Source organism: Rhinoraja longicauda, chromosome 22, assembly GCF_053455715.1.
Source record: "Rhinoraja longicauda isolate Sanriku21f chromosome 22, sRhiLon1.1, whole genome shotgun sequence".
NCBI classification, from domain to species: domain Eukaryota; kingdom Metazoa; phylum Chordata; class Chondrichthyes; order Rajiformes; family Arhynchobatidae; genus Rhinoraja; species Rhinoraja longicauda.
This window is the reverse complement of record NC_135974.1, coordinates 20532853-20548581: the sequence shown is the minus strand read 5'-3', so window position 1 is coordinate 20548581 and position 15729 is coordinate 20532853. Positions and strand designations below refer to the sequence as shown.

The 15729-nt window shown below is 40.4% G+C and overlaps 1 protein-coding gene across 2 annotated transcripts in view; it reads left to right on the top strand.

Moving 5' to 3' along the window:
* LOC144604477 (solute carrier family 12 member 5-like) overlaps positions 1-15729 on the top strand; it is a 640130-nt gene that overhangs the window by 304854 nt on the left and 319547 nt on the right. Inside the window, exon 1 of one of the 2 annotated variants that reach the window (XM_078418947.1) lies at positions 6835-7090. The exons of the other annotated variant lie outside the window; for it this stretch is intronic. Coding sequence (XP_078275073.1) covers positions 7039-7090 — 52 coding nt within the window. The 5' untranslated portion in view covers positions 6835-7038. Of the gene's footprint in view, positions 1-6834; positions 7091-15729 lie in introns of those variants that run through there. 2 annotated transcript variants of the gene reach the window in all.

Below are 15729 nucleotides of genomic sequence, written 5' to 3'. Positions count from 1 at the left end.
TCAGTGTTAACAAATCCTTTCTTGTGGATTACAATATTTTCCCCACATACAGACTGTACTAACTGGTCGGCTGTACATTACGTACAACCTACCACTCCACTTGTGCCATTCCAGATTTAGGGAATTATAGAAGATCACCGCTAATACATCCACAATCCCTAAAGCTACTTTTTAGAACTCTAGGATGTCGGCCAAGTTTGGGGATTTGATGGGTTTTCATGACCTTTCATTCCCTCCTTACTTTCTACTTCCCAATATTAATTATTTGACGCTCCTCCCACTTAGTTCATCACTATTTGGAGTTCATTAGATCTATACTTTATTGATACAAGATAGAAGCTACTTAAGTCACTTCTTTATTCTCCGCTATTACTGTATATATTTCACTTATGCTTTCAAAGGCCCTGGAATTCTTATTACTACCCACTTCCTTTTAAAAAGTATTTTTATTTTTAAATATTTTCTAATTTACTCGTATAACCTATTTTCTTCCTCTTTGATAATTCTTTGTGGTCACCCATTGCCAATTAGAAACTCCCAATTTCATCTTGGCGACATCATACGCCTCCTCCTATTCATCAAATGCCACCCTTAACCTCTTTATTGACAAGGATGCTTTACTTTTGCTCAAGAATTTTTTATTCCTTTTTTTTCAATTTCAATTTTATATTTTCATTGAAAATTGGGAAATATTTGTTTCAATGCATGTAATCTTTATCCTTGGGCAACCTTTTAAATGTAATTTACTTTTTTTATATAGCTCACCTCTCATGCTGAAGTAAATACACTTTAATTAAGTTCCTTTAGTTTCTAACTAAAATGTGGCACTCCCAAATTCCATGTAAAATGTTTATATTGTGACCAAAATTAATCAGAGATTACCAATTAATCTTCCCTCTGAAATAAGTAAAGAATTAAAATGGCTGTTTTCGGGTTGGTTCCAATATTATTTTGCATTATAAAACCATCCAATATATGTGCTATATGCTCATCTTTCCAGCACCAATCCCTACTGTATCTGATTTGTTCATTCCAAGTGAAGATGAAAATGCCCCATTATTATTCTATTACGTTGCTAACAGTTCCTCTTATTTTCTTGATGGATACTGCTTTCAACAACATAGCTGCTCTTTGCAGGCCCTAAATTGTTTCCAGTAACTTTGTCCACTCCTTTTATTTCCACCAATAAATATATTTATTCCCTGATTGCCAAATGAAAAAGATTCCCTCGTATTATTTTATGACATTCTTAAACATCAGGACTACCAATCCCACCTCCTACATTTCTATTTCCAGATGTAAAGAACCTTGAAATATTGAATTAGCAAACTTTGTCATTAGGTAGCCATGCCAACATTCTGGCTATTTAATCAAAGCTCATATTTACCTCTTTTTGTGCCATTATCATCCTTTCATGGGAGTTTTATTCATTTGCAGTAATGCATTTTACTGTTAACTTTTAATATTTTACTTTACTTGATCGGATTCACTGATACATCGTTACTATTGAACTCACTAACATTTTCTATCACACATCGCTTATTGCAAATTTGTCAAGGCCGTAAGGTCATAAGTGTTAGGAGAAGAATTAGGCCATCGGCCCATTAAGTCTACTCCACCAATCAATCATGGCTGATCTATCTCTCCCTCCTAACCCCATTCTCCTGCCTTCTCTCCATGACCGCTGACACACGTACATATCAAGAATCTATCTATCTCTTCCAAAAACATATCTATTGATGGCCTCCACAGCTTTCTGTGGTAAAGAATTCCAAAAATTCACCACCCTCTGACTAAAAACAAAATCCTCATCTCCTTCCTGAAGGAACATCCTTTAATCCTAAGACTGATCTCTAGTCTTAGACTCTCCCACTCGTGGAAACATCCTCTCCACATCCACCCTATCCAAGCCTTTCACTGTAAGGTAAGATTCAATTTCTATAGTTAAGTTGTTCTACAGCCTTCACTTTTCTCTATCAATTTTTAACTTCTCACTGACTTTCCCCAAGTTCTTTCATTTAAAGTTTTATCATTTGCACCTGGTTCTGTATTTGTTCATTTCTCCCAACGCTGAGTCTCACTTTAATTGGATCTCACAGCAATGGAAAGGGTTCCACTGTACAGGTGCCCGGTTCTCAAGAGTGAAAATATCTGTCTTTCATCCTTCTCTTTGATCTGTGCATTCAGCTCTCTGCTCTATGTGTCACAGTGATAATTTATGCAAGGCTTGGGAAACAATCCAGTGAACCTGTCAAGTAATTGTTCGGCTTTGGATTTTAATTTGGCCCAGTTTCTCAGATTCATTTAGCAGACATCATACCTACCTTTACCTAAAGTGGAGACACAAGAGACTCCATATAAATTAGTTTCCAATTGGTCCATGACAAGTGGATCCTCAATCTCCCACTTCTATTTCCAGATGCAACAAACCCCAAATATTACCTAACCCTCTTACTGATGAACAATGAAGGATTTGGGACTCCTGTTTGGTATCTATCCCTATTTGCATGTTCCTTCTCGCCCCTCCCAGTATCAGTGGCCTCCAGTACACAATATAATTATGCACATCCCTCCGAAAGCCCAATTGGTCTCAAACATGCAGCCAGCAAGATCCTTGCATTAGTGGCGAGGGGTCACAGGTCTTGACTCACAGTCACACTGTTGCTAACCAGAAAGGAAACCCTAGCTGTTACCAAACAATATAAATGGGGTGATTGGTTCTTGCTTCTTGGATAAATCACTGCATCCTGTGTCTCAAATATTTCTGACTCACAATCACATCTGTTGCTAACCAAGAACCAAACCCTAGATGTTTGCAAACATAAATGACATGTTCACCTTCTGGATAAAACACTTAGATTTCAGATAACTCCCTGACATTATATGTCTGTTGCTGGGATTTTAGCTCAACAACTCCAAGCCAAGGTTCATAACATATAACATATAACATATAACAACTACAGCATGGAAACAGGCCTGTCCGGCCCTACCAGTCCACGCCGACCATTCTCCCTGACCTAGTCTCATCTACCTGCACTCAGACCATAACCCTCCAATCCCCTCCTATCCATATACCTATCCAATTTACTCTTAAATAATAAAATCGAGCCAGCCTCCACCACTTCCACCGGAAGCCCATTCCATACAGCCACAACCCTCTGAGTAAAGAAGTTCCCCCTCATGTTACCCCTAAACCTTTGTCCCTCAATTCTGAAGCTAAGATGTTAGAATCTTTGCAAATGTGTTTTTTTAATTCTTACTTACCTTCTGCAACTCCCACAGGCTGCTGCTGTGTTGCATCACTTGCACTGCCATCCCCATCAAATAATGCTTCACACTTTCAATTAATTAGGGTTTCTATCTACTAGAAAGTTTTACCTGCTAAAAAATGATAAGATTATTTGCTCGAATGAATATATATATTTTTAATTGTGGAAAACAGAAGGGAGTGACAAAGAGCCCATGGGTTTTGAAATGAAGATTATTGGAACCTCTAGGTGTTATAACCAGCAGAGAAGGCAATGACAATCCTGCTAAGGTGGTGCATTTGAACTTTCAATCATAAGGTACCAAAGAGTTTAGCAAACAAAATTAGAGCTCATGATCAGATTAGATTGAAAATTAGATAACAGACAAAGCTGAGAGTAGGATTGAAGTGAAGAATCTGAAGAAGGGTCCCAATCCCAAGTGTCGCTGATCCATGTCCTCCAGAGATGCTGCCTGACCCGTTCATTATTCCAGCACTTTGTGTTTTTAATGCAAGATTTCAACATCTGCAGTTCCTTGTGTCTCCGTAAGAATAAACCTGTCATTTTCAGGTTGAAACAAACGGGAAGCATAGAGATAGGTGTTGACAAGAGGAGGAAGATTGAGGGAACTGAGAGATTGAGTTGCCCTGTGATTGTAAAAGATGAATCGCAGGGCAGAAGGTTGGTCATTGGAGAGTAGGCATCATTTCAGCCCCTGAGCTGCAATCCGCTCCAAGTTTGCTATTGTCTGAAACCTTCACATGAGAGCCCATCCCCACTGCTCTTCCATCCTTCCTTACCTGCCTAACGCTGTTGGGCAGGAACCAAAAGGAAAAAAATGGATCAAGATCCTGTTATTGAATATGTCAAGACTTCTGCACCCCTGAACTGGTTGTTTCCTCTATACCTATGAACTTCAACACTGTTAGTTTATTTCTTTCTCCACAGTGCTGATTAATAGACAAAATACCCTTCAATATTTTCCTTCACTGTGGAGGTTTTGAAGAGTGTGAAGGGACCTAATTGAAATGATCCTGATGGGTAATGACAAGCTGAATATGCAGTGGATGTCTTTGCCTGTTTCAACTTATGGGATAATCTAGAACTGTTTAAAAATAAGGTTTGCCAACTTAAATCAGCTGAGGTAAAATACCTTTGCTCTGTGCACCGTGAGTCTTTGGAAGTCTTTGCCTCAAAAAATAGAGAAACCAGTGTTTGAATATTTTTAAGTCAGAAGTAGAAGGATGAGTGATTAGCAAGGGAGTGGATTAGATTGCAATTGCCTGGAATCACCACAGGGAAGCCCATCTCCAACCTCACTGCTCTTTTCCATCCCAGCATGCCAACTGAACTTTGGGAGGCACAGTGGCAAAAGTAGTGGAACCACAGCTTCACAGCTCAAGAGACCCAGGTTCAATCCTAATCTTGGGTGTTGTCTGAGTGGAGTTTGCATGCTCGCCCTGTAACTACATGAACTTCCCCTGGATCTGGTTTCCTCCCACACCCGAGAGATCTACTGGTTTGTAAACTCTGCGCGGGGTGAATGGTAGAAACTGGGAGCTGACATGAATGTAGGGAGAATAGATTGGGATTAATGCATAAATTAAGGTAATTGCTGGTTGTCATTGTGAAATTGATGAGCCAAACAGTCTGTATCTGTGCCGTTTATCTCTATGACTATGAAGGGTTACTGGGAATATATAGAATGCAGAAGTGAGGTTACAATCAGGTCAGCCATTTATTCACAAAATGCTGGAGTAACTCAGTAGGTCAGGCAGCATCTCAGGAGAGAAGGAATGGGTGACGTTTCGGGTCGAGACCCTTCTTCAGACTGATATCAGGGGGGCGGGACAAAGGAAGGATATAGGTGGAGACAGGAAGATGGAGGGAGAACTGGGAAGGGGGAAGGGAAGAGAGGGGGAGGGGAAGAAGAATAACATGTTCTTGTTAAATGATGGAACAGGTTTGAGGGGCAGAGTAGCCTCTCCTGCTCCTCATTTTTTTGGTGTGTTCGACTGTATTCAGTATCCCAGAAATTTCAGTTGCATTTCTCAAAGGCAGGAATTTGACAATGGAACATATTTCCAGGGGTGCAGTGCTGCCGGAGCTCACTGGAGCGCCGCTCCGGCACATCTGTAAAAAAAAAAGCCAAAATAAACAGCGGGGAATTTTAACTAACGGGGAATTTAACAGCGGCCACTCTGGCACCAGTGACAGCTCTGGCACCTAGAAAATAAGCACTGCAACACTGCATATTTCACTTCTTATAGGACTGACAAGTCTTGTTGTTTGGCACAGCAATTGCTGAAGTTTGGAATGTTCTCAAGCAAAGCATAGGAAGGCTTATTTTATATGAGGGCTTTCATGTCCCTTTACAGCCAGTACAGTGATTACAACATAGAATCACCATTGTATAGATGGAAAATATTGAGGCCAAATTTACGCAGCAAGCTCAAACAAAAACCAACGCGTACCGTACAGATAACACATTTAGTAATAAGAGTTGATAAATAAATGTCGGGCAGGGTTTCTCCCCTCCTCTTCACTAATATGGTGCCTTGGGAAGTGAGATGAACATTTCATCTCAAGAATGACACCTCTGACAATGCAATCTCCCCCTCACTACTATGATGAAGAGCCTGCCATCTGAGTTTCACTTGCTGGGGTATTAATGAGTCTTATTGGCGCAGTCATGGTTAGAGTTTGAAGCATCCTCAACTAGTGATTTTTGTGTTCTAATCTCGGGGTTGGGACTTGAACCAAAAATCTTTAGCTCAGTGGCAAGACTAATCGTAACTTTCAAACTAATTGAAGCCATGAATTAGAGGCATCTCTAAAACATAGCCCTGTGGACAAACACCTACCTACCGTTTGCACCCTCTTTGGAAACAGAGTTCTATGATTAACAACATTCATTTTTCATTCATTGCAAGATACGCTGAAATACATTTAATATTACAATTATCATTGATAATCTGGATAATTGCAAAATATTGCAGGGTAGCTCAAGGTTGGCAGGTAGATTGGTGAGGTTAAGAAATATTTTCTCCTCTCCCCTGTCGGATTTCTTCCGCACAATTACCAGCACTGTCCTACATGTGTTCACACTTTTAGCTTGCTTTACAAGCTGCCTTTTCAACAATAAACACAGGAAAAAATCCTAACTGTAAGATTTAGGTAAAAATGTTGGTGCTGGAGAATCTCGGCAGCAGTAGTCTAGGGAGGGTTAATATCTATTTTTCAATTCTACAGCTTGCTACGTGCAGCCCCATTTGTACACATTGCTACTGTTCGAAAGGATGCTGTTAATCATAAACCAATTTTCTGAAATACAAATCAGGCTGCCTTTTGTTAGACCCACTCCATTTCACATAAATATTAATCCTGCTATTTTACTAGGACATGATTTTTTTCTTCCCTATTTATCATTTATATTTCATTATGCTGTAGTGTGCAACACCGTTGGTTCAGAATGTGAAAAAAAGGTGCCCTAGGGCTTCTGTGGAAAGCCCTGCCTCTCCGTCAACCTCCCCCTCACCACCCCCCCCCCCCCCCCAGCACATACACACACAGATAATGCCTTGTGCATACATGATGACTTCAGTCAGCTTGAGCTTGCTGCTGTCGTGTATGCTGAGACGCTCTGCAGTGCAGCCTCCTCTTCTGTTTGGTGGATAGAGAGAGGGACCTGACTGCAAGCTGAAGGCTCTGGTCCTTTTCCCCAGTCAACAGCAACCCCTCCACTCCCCCCACCCCCCCTTATCTTGAACCACAACCTGCTGGGAAAACAATGATCAATAATTTGAACGAATGTGATGATGGTGACGGTGGTCCAAACCAGGGTAAGTCCTGGCATTCTGTCTTGTTGCTTCATGTTAAATATTGCTCTGTGCGTGCATGTGTCAGAAGATAGGATTCCACAGAGAGAGGGAGAGAGAGAGAGAGAGAGAGAGAGAGAGAGAGAGAGAGAGAGAGAGAGAGAGAGAGAGAGAGAGAGAGAGAGAGAGAGAGAGAGAGAGAGAGAGAGAGAGAGAGAGAGAGAGAGAGAGAGAGAGAGAGAGAGAGAGAGAGAGAGAGAGAGAGAGAGAGAGAGAGAGAGAGAGAGAGAGAGAGAGAGAGAGAGAGAGAGAGAGAGAGAGAGAGAGAGAGAGAGAGAGAGTGTGCAGGATCGACAGACAGCAAGCTTGTGATGTGCTTCCCCACTGTATTACAGTATTCATGGTTACCATGTTAAGGTCCGTCTGCAGTGCTGGAATGTGTAGCTGTGACTGAGGGTGCAACCAAATGTCCTTTTGACATGCTGTCACTGTTTAGGATTAAGCAGATTGTTGTATCGTGCAGACACACCACAGCGGAGGCTGGGTGACAGCTGTGATTCTTTGATGTGACGGATTCAGTGGGGCTGACTACACGACTCCTGCTGATCATTTGCAACCTTTACCTTTCTCTCTGTCTGCCTCTCGAGGTTCATAATTGGGGGTCACTTTAGGGACCGTAAAAGTGCCCGCCAATGCTGAAATGACAGATTCCTTGAATCAAAATCTTCAAGTTGCCCCTTAACGCTAAATCATAGACAGGAATGGGGGGTGAGGGGAGTGAGTTGTTGAGGATAACTGCATAAAGCTTAAGAGTGTGTTGCGGATTTCAGAGGCTAAACGATAAATCTGCCATTTGGTTTCTAAGAGGAGAATCGGTATAGAAATCTGCTTTGTTTTAAGCTGTTAAGTGCTTAAAATAAAATGACTGGATTTGGGTCTGCAAAATGTGTTTCTTATTTAAGCTGGCCATAGTGCTGCAGTGTTTTTAAATGCCGCCTCTGCAGCGTGTGATTGGTAATAGCAAAAATGTCGAAACATACTTAAATGACAAACAATAAAACCCAATGCTAAGTCGTTGTGTTGATCTGTTTGATAGCAAGAAATGTTACCACTGAACACCGAAATAGTTTTTGAGATTCTCCCTCCACCATAAAAAACCCATGTACCTCTTGCAAGCTATTTTTTCAAGGGTGTTCCGTTAGCAGTTATCAGATGTAGTAATAATCATGCAGCATTTAAACATTTCTGCTACAATGTGGTCACATGTAAAATCTTACAAAATGAGGTCCCGATTATGGAATTCTAAGTTAGATACTAAAGACCTTGATAAGGATTCAGTAGGTTTTGAATGGGCTCCCCTGGGGGATATCATCAAGAGTCTTTGATTACCTGCCTTAGGAAATCCCCTATTGCTGCATCATATAACAAGGTGACTACCTTTATGTAACAAGACTCTGGGATGAAGTGATATAGATTTGTGACACAGGTTGTGTGTGATACGATGCTAGATCATAGTGTCAATGTGTATATTTTCTGGCATGCAGTCTGATGCGGAATGATATAAGCTACCTGCATTTCCATTCTGGTCTGTTTTAATTTGTTTGTGTAACAACAATTTTGCATTAAAAACTTTTGTATGAGACCATTTATTTGGAAACTGCATAACAGCAAGTTGTGTAATATTTCCATGAAACTAGGTCATTCAGCAGAATTTCAAATTTTACTAGATGTGGATATTCAGTTAAAGTTGGATTCAACATTCTGTCTTTTGCCTTCCTATGTTAGAATAACGAATAGGAGAATGTCTGATTAGAAGGGTATGCTCGATGGATGAGGATTAAGATGCATAGACCGTTTTGCTAGCACAGACAGACGCAGCCTCCTGTAAGGCAGCTTGGCAGTGGTCACACACCTGTGACTGCATCCACATTACACTGGGCATGTAATTATGCACACACCCGAATGTCACCACAAATGCAGATGTTACAGACACAGTGGTGGCTGGCACTTTATCACCATGCCTGATCACTTTGGGCAATGAGCTTCCTCCCAGCTGAAATCAAGAGGTGTGGAAACAGGTTGGCTCACGGCATGGACTGCGGCAGAAGACACTTAAAGAGCAAACATAGAGGAAATCACAATGCAATTTATAATATGGGAAGGGGGGTGTTCGATGCTGAAGAGTTCTGTTGAATTGCAGAAAACAAATCCATTTTTGATTTCTCGAAAGGTGTTCTGTCCCACTTGCTGCAAAGATGTCCATCATTCACCATCCACACAGGCTGCATGCAATGTTCCCTGTCAATGCTGATTAAATTACAAACTATCACAGCACATTACAGCAAGAGAACCAGGTGCAAGGTTGCAGAGCCTTGGCACAAAGAACAAACTAAATCGTCACTGAATACTTCGCATAAACTTGAATGTTTTGGCAATCATCCGAAGAAGCATACATCCATTTTCCTTACATGTAAAGTAGCTATTTTGCATTTGGAACGTTAATGTTTCAGAAATAAAGAAATTAATTTTTATTACCACCAATGCACAATCTCTGCACAACCACAGCAAAGATCAGGAACGTAGTCTAAAGGAACTGCAAATTTTGGGTTTGGTCCCAAAATTGAATTAGTATCTCAAACTCATATTATCTTTTATTTTAGCCATCTGCAATTTTAAAAACAAATCCTGTTTCTATCAACCTTCAGGTGCATCAGGTCAGAGTAGCCATTTTGCATTTTAAAGAGGCATCAAGGTCAAATTCCTTTGAGTTCGTTCTGACTATTACTGTCACCCCACTGCAGTCAGGAGTGATAGCTTGGATAAAGCTGAAGACCCAGATCTGTGTGGTCTTCAATAATCTCAGAAATCCCAAGTGGCTTTCCAAGAATGAAAGTCTTTAATCAAGCTTTTGCAGTCAGCCATTTCACAAGTGACTTGTTCAAGCAATTGGTTCTTGTTTTAGTGACAGTTCCCATTCTCCATTCCATGAGAACCAGAACAAAGAAGCAGATATGTTGAATGGACATCAATATAGAGGCATCTAGACAGATGAAATGGGCGTCACTGGTGAGATCCACACCGAGAAGCAATCTGGACCATTACAGCAATTCAACAGTACCATAAGGATTAGATCTGATAACTCCAATTTATGCAGGTTATTTACATGAAGAATAGGTTGCATTGTCTAACCATTGAGTGAAATATTTTAATTTTTCAGAGGGATACAATTGGTGATGTGGGAGGCCTTGCAAGAATTACATGTACTGAATGTCTGTTTGGCACCTGAATTGTACACTTCTCTGATCTGACCTCAATTTCAAAGCTCCATCGGGAAACACCTTTATGACTCTGATCCCTGATATCTGAATGGTCAGATTGGACACAGTGATCAATGTTCTACCAGTTGAGTGTGACCCCCTGTGAAATATTGTCAACTGCATTGGCTAATCCAACATGCCGTTGACAGTGGTGTGTGGACATTTTGTTCAGTGTGCCTTGTGGAAATCTAAGGATCTCTGTTTCCTTCCTCTAGTCTGTTATTCCCAGTGTAAATGTGTTGTCATTTATCAAAATTTCACTTGTCATTGTTTCATTGACTTATATCATTTGTCTAATTCATTCTACTGCTTGCATGGGAGCGATCATGCATCCACCTTTATCTTTAACTGTTTTTATGGCCAATTTCCAGTATAGATCAGAGAAAGTTGCCAAGAAATTGTCACAGTCCAATTACTAAGCTAAGGAGCATCCCTTTGGTATTCTACTTGCTCTCCCTGTTATGGCATAACTCCTTAATTGTTTCATTGTTTGCTTCAAGTTTATTGTCATCGTAACTATTACTTGAGGCTCTCCACCTTTTATTAGGTGCCAGAACCATTCCCAAGAATTCTATTAAACACAACTACTTTGACTTTAATTATTAGCCTATTTGAAACGTTATCAATTTTACTTTGAAATTAAACTTTTACCATATATTAAAGATTTCTAAGATGGATGCCATTTCCTCAAAATCATGAATATCAGTCTGGCCAAATTTATTCATTCTGATAATCATAAGATTTATTATTGAGCATTGATGCCACTGCACGGTCTAGGACTGAGGTGAGACTGGTATATCTGTACCTGTTTATGTTCGCCTTTGTACTGGTTGATTGGCAATGCTTTCCATTTTCTCCCCCCACACCTTTACGACTTTTCTCCACTGGCCATCCTTCCTCACGAGGAACTTCAGTGCTTCACAAATTGTATCCAGTCTTTCTTAACACTCTGGAATTTCCATTATACAATCTTGACCATTACATATCCTGATTTGCTTTCCCAATCATGGACTTTCATCTCTTTCAACTGAACTGTTGTTAATGCATCAATCCATGACAGCCTTGCTGGAATGACAACCAAGTAGTGCTATCTTCACACTAAGAAAACTCTCCATCATAATATGTTCCAGTACCACATTGCTAAATGGACTCATAACAGATCTGGCAGCTAAAAACTGGATAGCCATGAAGCGACATCAGCAGCAGTAGAGATGTATTCCACCATAATATCTTTATCTTTAATTATCTTTAACCTAATGGCCCGGAATATTCCATCATTCCACCAAGACAATCAGATCAGAAGCTGTAAAGTTGCAACACAGATGTACAGGCATGCTAATCAGAAAGTGTAGTTTGCAAAACTGAATAACATCACAACCAATGGATCAGATTGATGCTCTGAAGTTTAGTCATATCTCGTTATGAATGATAATGGGCAATTAAACGGTGATCAGGAAAGGATATATGTGAATGGCCATACATCCAGCAACCACAATCAGCAGAAGTATCCAATGGATGATCCATCTTGTATTTCTCCTGTGATCGCAGAATCTGGCCTCTCTGCAAGAGTACAGGATACAACAAGGTTTTTGGAACAGGCAATCGTCTAGCTATCGTACTGATGCTCCAGAACCACATGTATCTCTGTTCCAGCACAGTTACAGCACTGGCAGCAAGTAGATAAGTTGGAAATTTGTCGAGGTATTTCTTATCCACACAAAATAAGACAAATCCAAGCAACTAATTACCGTCCAGTCAGTCCACACTTAATCATCAGCAAAGTGATAATGCTCTCACACACTATTTATTCACCAGCACCCAAAACATTCCAATGCACTAAGGAAGGTAGCTGAAGCTATTCGATGATGGGGATTTTCTATAGAGATTCCCTAGGCCCCACTATCTTCAGGTGCTTCATCCATGACCATCCATCTGCCATGAGATCAGAAGGGGGGATGTTTGCTAATAGACAGTGGACAATAGATACACAATGTTCAGTTACATTCACAACTCCTCAACAAATGAAGCCACCTAAGGCTGCCTTCATCAAGACTGAGACAATAATCAACTGGTAGACAACCAGTAACATGCATACCAAAAAACTACTGTGCGAAAGGTACCACTTACCTTTAATTTTCATTGGCATAACCATCACTGAATCCCCCCACATCAATCTCCAGGGTTGACATTGACCAGAAACTCATCTGGACTAGCTAGTTAAATATAGTTACAAGAGCAGATAAGAATCTTGGTATCCTGCAGTGAGTGGCTCAACTCCCTTCCACTGTCTATGTGCGTGTCAGAGATGTGATGGAAACTTTCTGTTTGTTTGAGTGCATGGCAACTGAATTTTGAAAGCTGCCCACTTGACTAGTACTCTCACCATAACTTAACTTTCCACCACTGTCATAGTGCATACTATCAATAAATGTACTGCAGCTCCTCCTTTAGAATATTCCAACAGCATCTCTCAAATCCCCAACCACTATCTCCGACAGCATAAGAACAGTATATACTTGGTCACAGAACATCATTTATTATTGCTAGGTCTAGATCCTGGAAACTAAACCAACGAACTTGTTGGTACTTTCTCCAACTGCAATGGTTCAACATGGACACTCAATGGCAAGTAGAGATGGGCTATAAATAAGTAACTGGTAACAGGTTTTAAGATGAGAGCTAAAGTCATAGAGAGATACAGCATAGAAACAAGCCCTTTGGCCCAACTTGCCCACACTGGCCAATATGTCCCAGCTACACTCGTTCCCCCTGCCTGCGTTTGGCCCATATCCCTCAAAACCTGTCCATCCAGCTAATATCTACAACACATTTTGCGTTCAAGTTTGGATTGGAAATTGTACACACAGTGGGCATATTGTTCTTGGATCCTGGTCCCATGATAAAAAATGTGGGAAGTTCCTCCTTATCAAATGAACTGAAAACAAATCTAGGCCTTTGACAAGTGAAGCGAACATAAGATTAAAATTCTCTCTTGGGCTATTTAAAAGAGGATAGCAAAACCGTAGGCATTGTTTCACTCATAATTGTACTTGGGTGTATGTTTACTAGAGTTATATATTCCAACGATTTGGGTGAATATGCAAGTCACTCCACCATCTCAGGAAGAAATAAAGTGATCATTGCATGCAGCAAAATTCATTTGACAAAGACTGCCTTTCTGGTGAATCATCATGATAATTAACTAAACCATTCCTCATGTGCGATTTTGTTATCTTATGCTTAGATATACAACGTGTAATTAAAGGCCTATCCCATTAGGGAGCGACAATTACTAATAGTGTTTATTTTTGTCCCAATGGCTAATATTCCATATGATTTTATCCTTTGTTTTGTTCAGTTAAAGATAGTTCAAAATATTAAAACTGAAAATGTCAGAAATACTCAGCAAGTCAGGTGATAGCTGTGGAGAGAGAAAACAGTTAATGTTTCAGGTTGATGAAAGGTCATTTTCAATTTTGTTTTAGATTTCCAGCATCTGCAGTGTGCTGTTTTCATTTCAGTGAAAAGTTTTCTTATAACACCACTCCTTATGTTTACTGAACTGTGATATTGGAATTTTACCAATGGGATCAGAAAGACATAATTAGCACAGTGAAAAGCCATTATCAGGGGTAATATTTGGCTCAACCATGTACTTCACACTGCAGCATAGCTGTAATAATTGTGCTGCAGTTGACTGTTATCCCCCCCCTGTTCCTTTACGCCCACCTATTCATATAAGCAAATGTTTGTGGCGGGTTGTATTTTTGACGCAAGGCACAGCACGGTGATTCAAAAATGGTGATATTATCTCTTCAGAAAAAGAAACAATAAAGAAGATGGAGAATTAATATTTCCACAACTACAGGCTCTCCACCCACCTTAACCTATGTTCCCTTGCATTCAAAGGAGCTTACTAATAAACTCACTCATTCTGTGCCTAAATTGAAAAACAAATGACTCCTCTCTCCGCAGGGCATCCAGGTCCCAGTTCTTTCCTTAGCTCTCATCCTGGATGTTATATTGTTCATTCACATCTTACATTTTTCTGCTGTTTGGTAGAATTATATGACCGCTGCTTAACTTCACGCCCAAGCTATATATTTGTTCTGAGTGAATAATCAAATGAAATTATTTTATATATACATATTATATGGAGAGTCATGTCATAGAGCATGGAAATAGGCCCTTCAACCCAACTTGCCCATGCCAACCGAGATGCCCCATCTGCAGTAGTCCCACATTCCCAAGTTCGGCCCATATCCCTCTAAACCTTTCCTATCTATTTATTTGCAAGGAACTCGCTATGATCTCAGAAAATCACAAAGTGTTCACAACCAATGATTCCAAACAGTAGCACAGGTAATTCTGCTATCTCACAGCTCCACGGGTTTAATGATGAACTCGGCTGTGTCTCTGTGGAGTTCACACATTCTTCCTGCAGCAGTGTTGGCTTTCCTGGGTGCTCTGATTTTCTCCCACATCACAAAAGCACACCGTTTTTGGTTAATTAGGCACTGTAAATTCTCACTGGTCTGGCTGGAAAGTAGATGATCAGACTGGTGTTAATGGCCATGTAAAAGCAAATAGTTGCAGCGAAATCAGTTGGGAAAGGTACTGAGAGTGCTGTCTCTGAGAACCAGCGATGGCCAAATGGCCTCCTTCTACATCACAAGAAATTATGAAAAACCATGAAAATATCGACCCGAAACGTCACCCATTCCTTTTCTCCCGAGATGCTGCCTGACCCGCTGAGTTACTCCAGCATTTTGTACCTACCTTCAAAATATAAAATATGATATGCACAAAAAGTGATGATAAATGACCAAATACTCCATTTTATAGGAGATGCAGGACATAAATGGATAACTGTTGGGCAGGACACTGCTCTTCCATGCTGGATATACCAATGTGAACAGATAAGGCCTCTGGTTACCATATCCAAAATTTAGGCCTTGAAACTTTGCAACATAGCCTTAACACTCCATTGAGGTGTTAGTCTAAATTCTTTGCTCAGATTTTTAATTTAGAAGCTAGATCCACAGGGCTTCTACCTCAAGTATGAGAGCAGCACTCTATAACCATCGCAAGCTGTGTTGCAGAGCAAGAACGTGAGCAATACTCTTCTGATTATTTCAAATGAGGAACGTTATCTTCCTAGTTGGTCAAGACTGAGCATGATGCAAAGGAAAGCAACCAGTTTGGATGATGTGAATAAAACCTAACCAAGTTCCAGTTTTTGTGCCAAGGTGGTGCGAGAGTCTATTTTGTATTCATCTGGGCACATTTATAAGCCTATGGATTCAATCCATCGATCAAATGTTTGTCATACAAAGTTCATTTTCA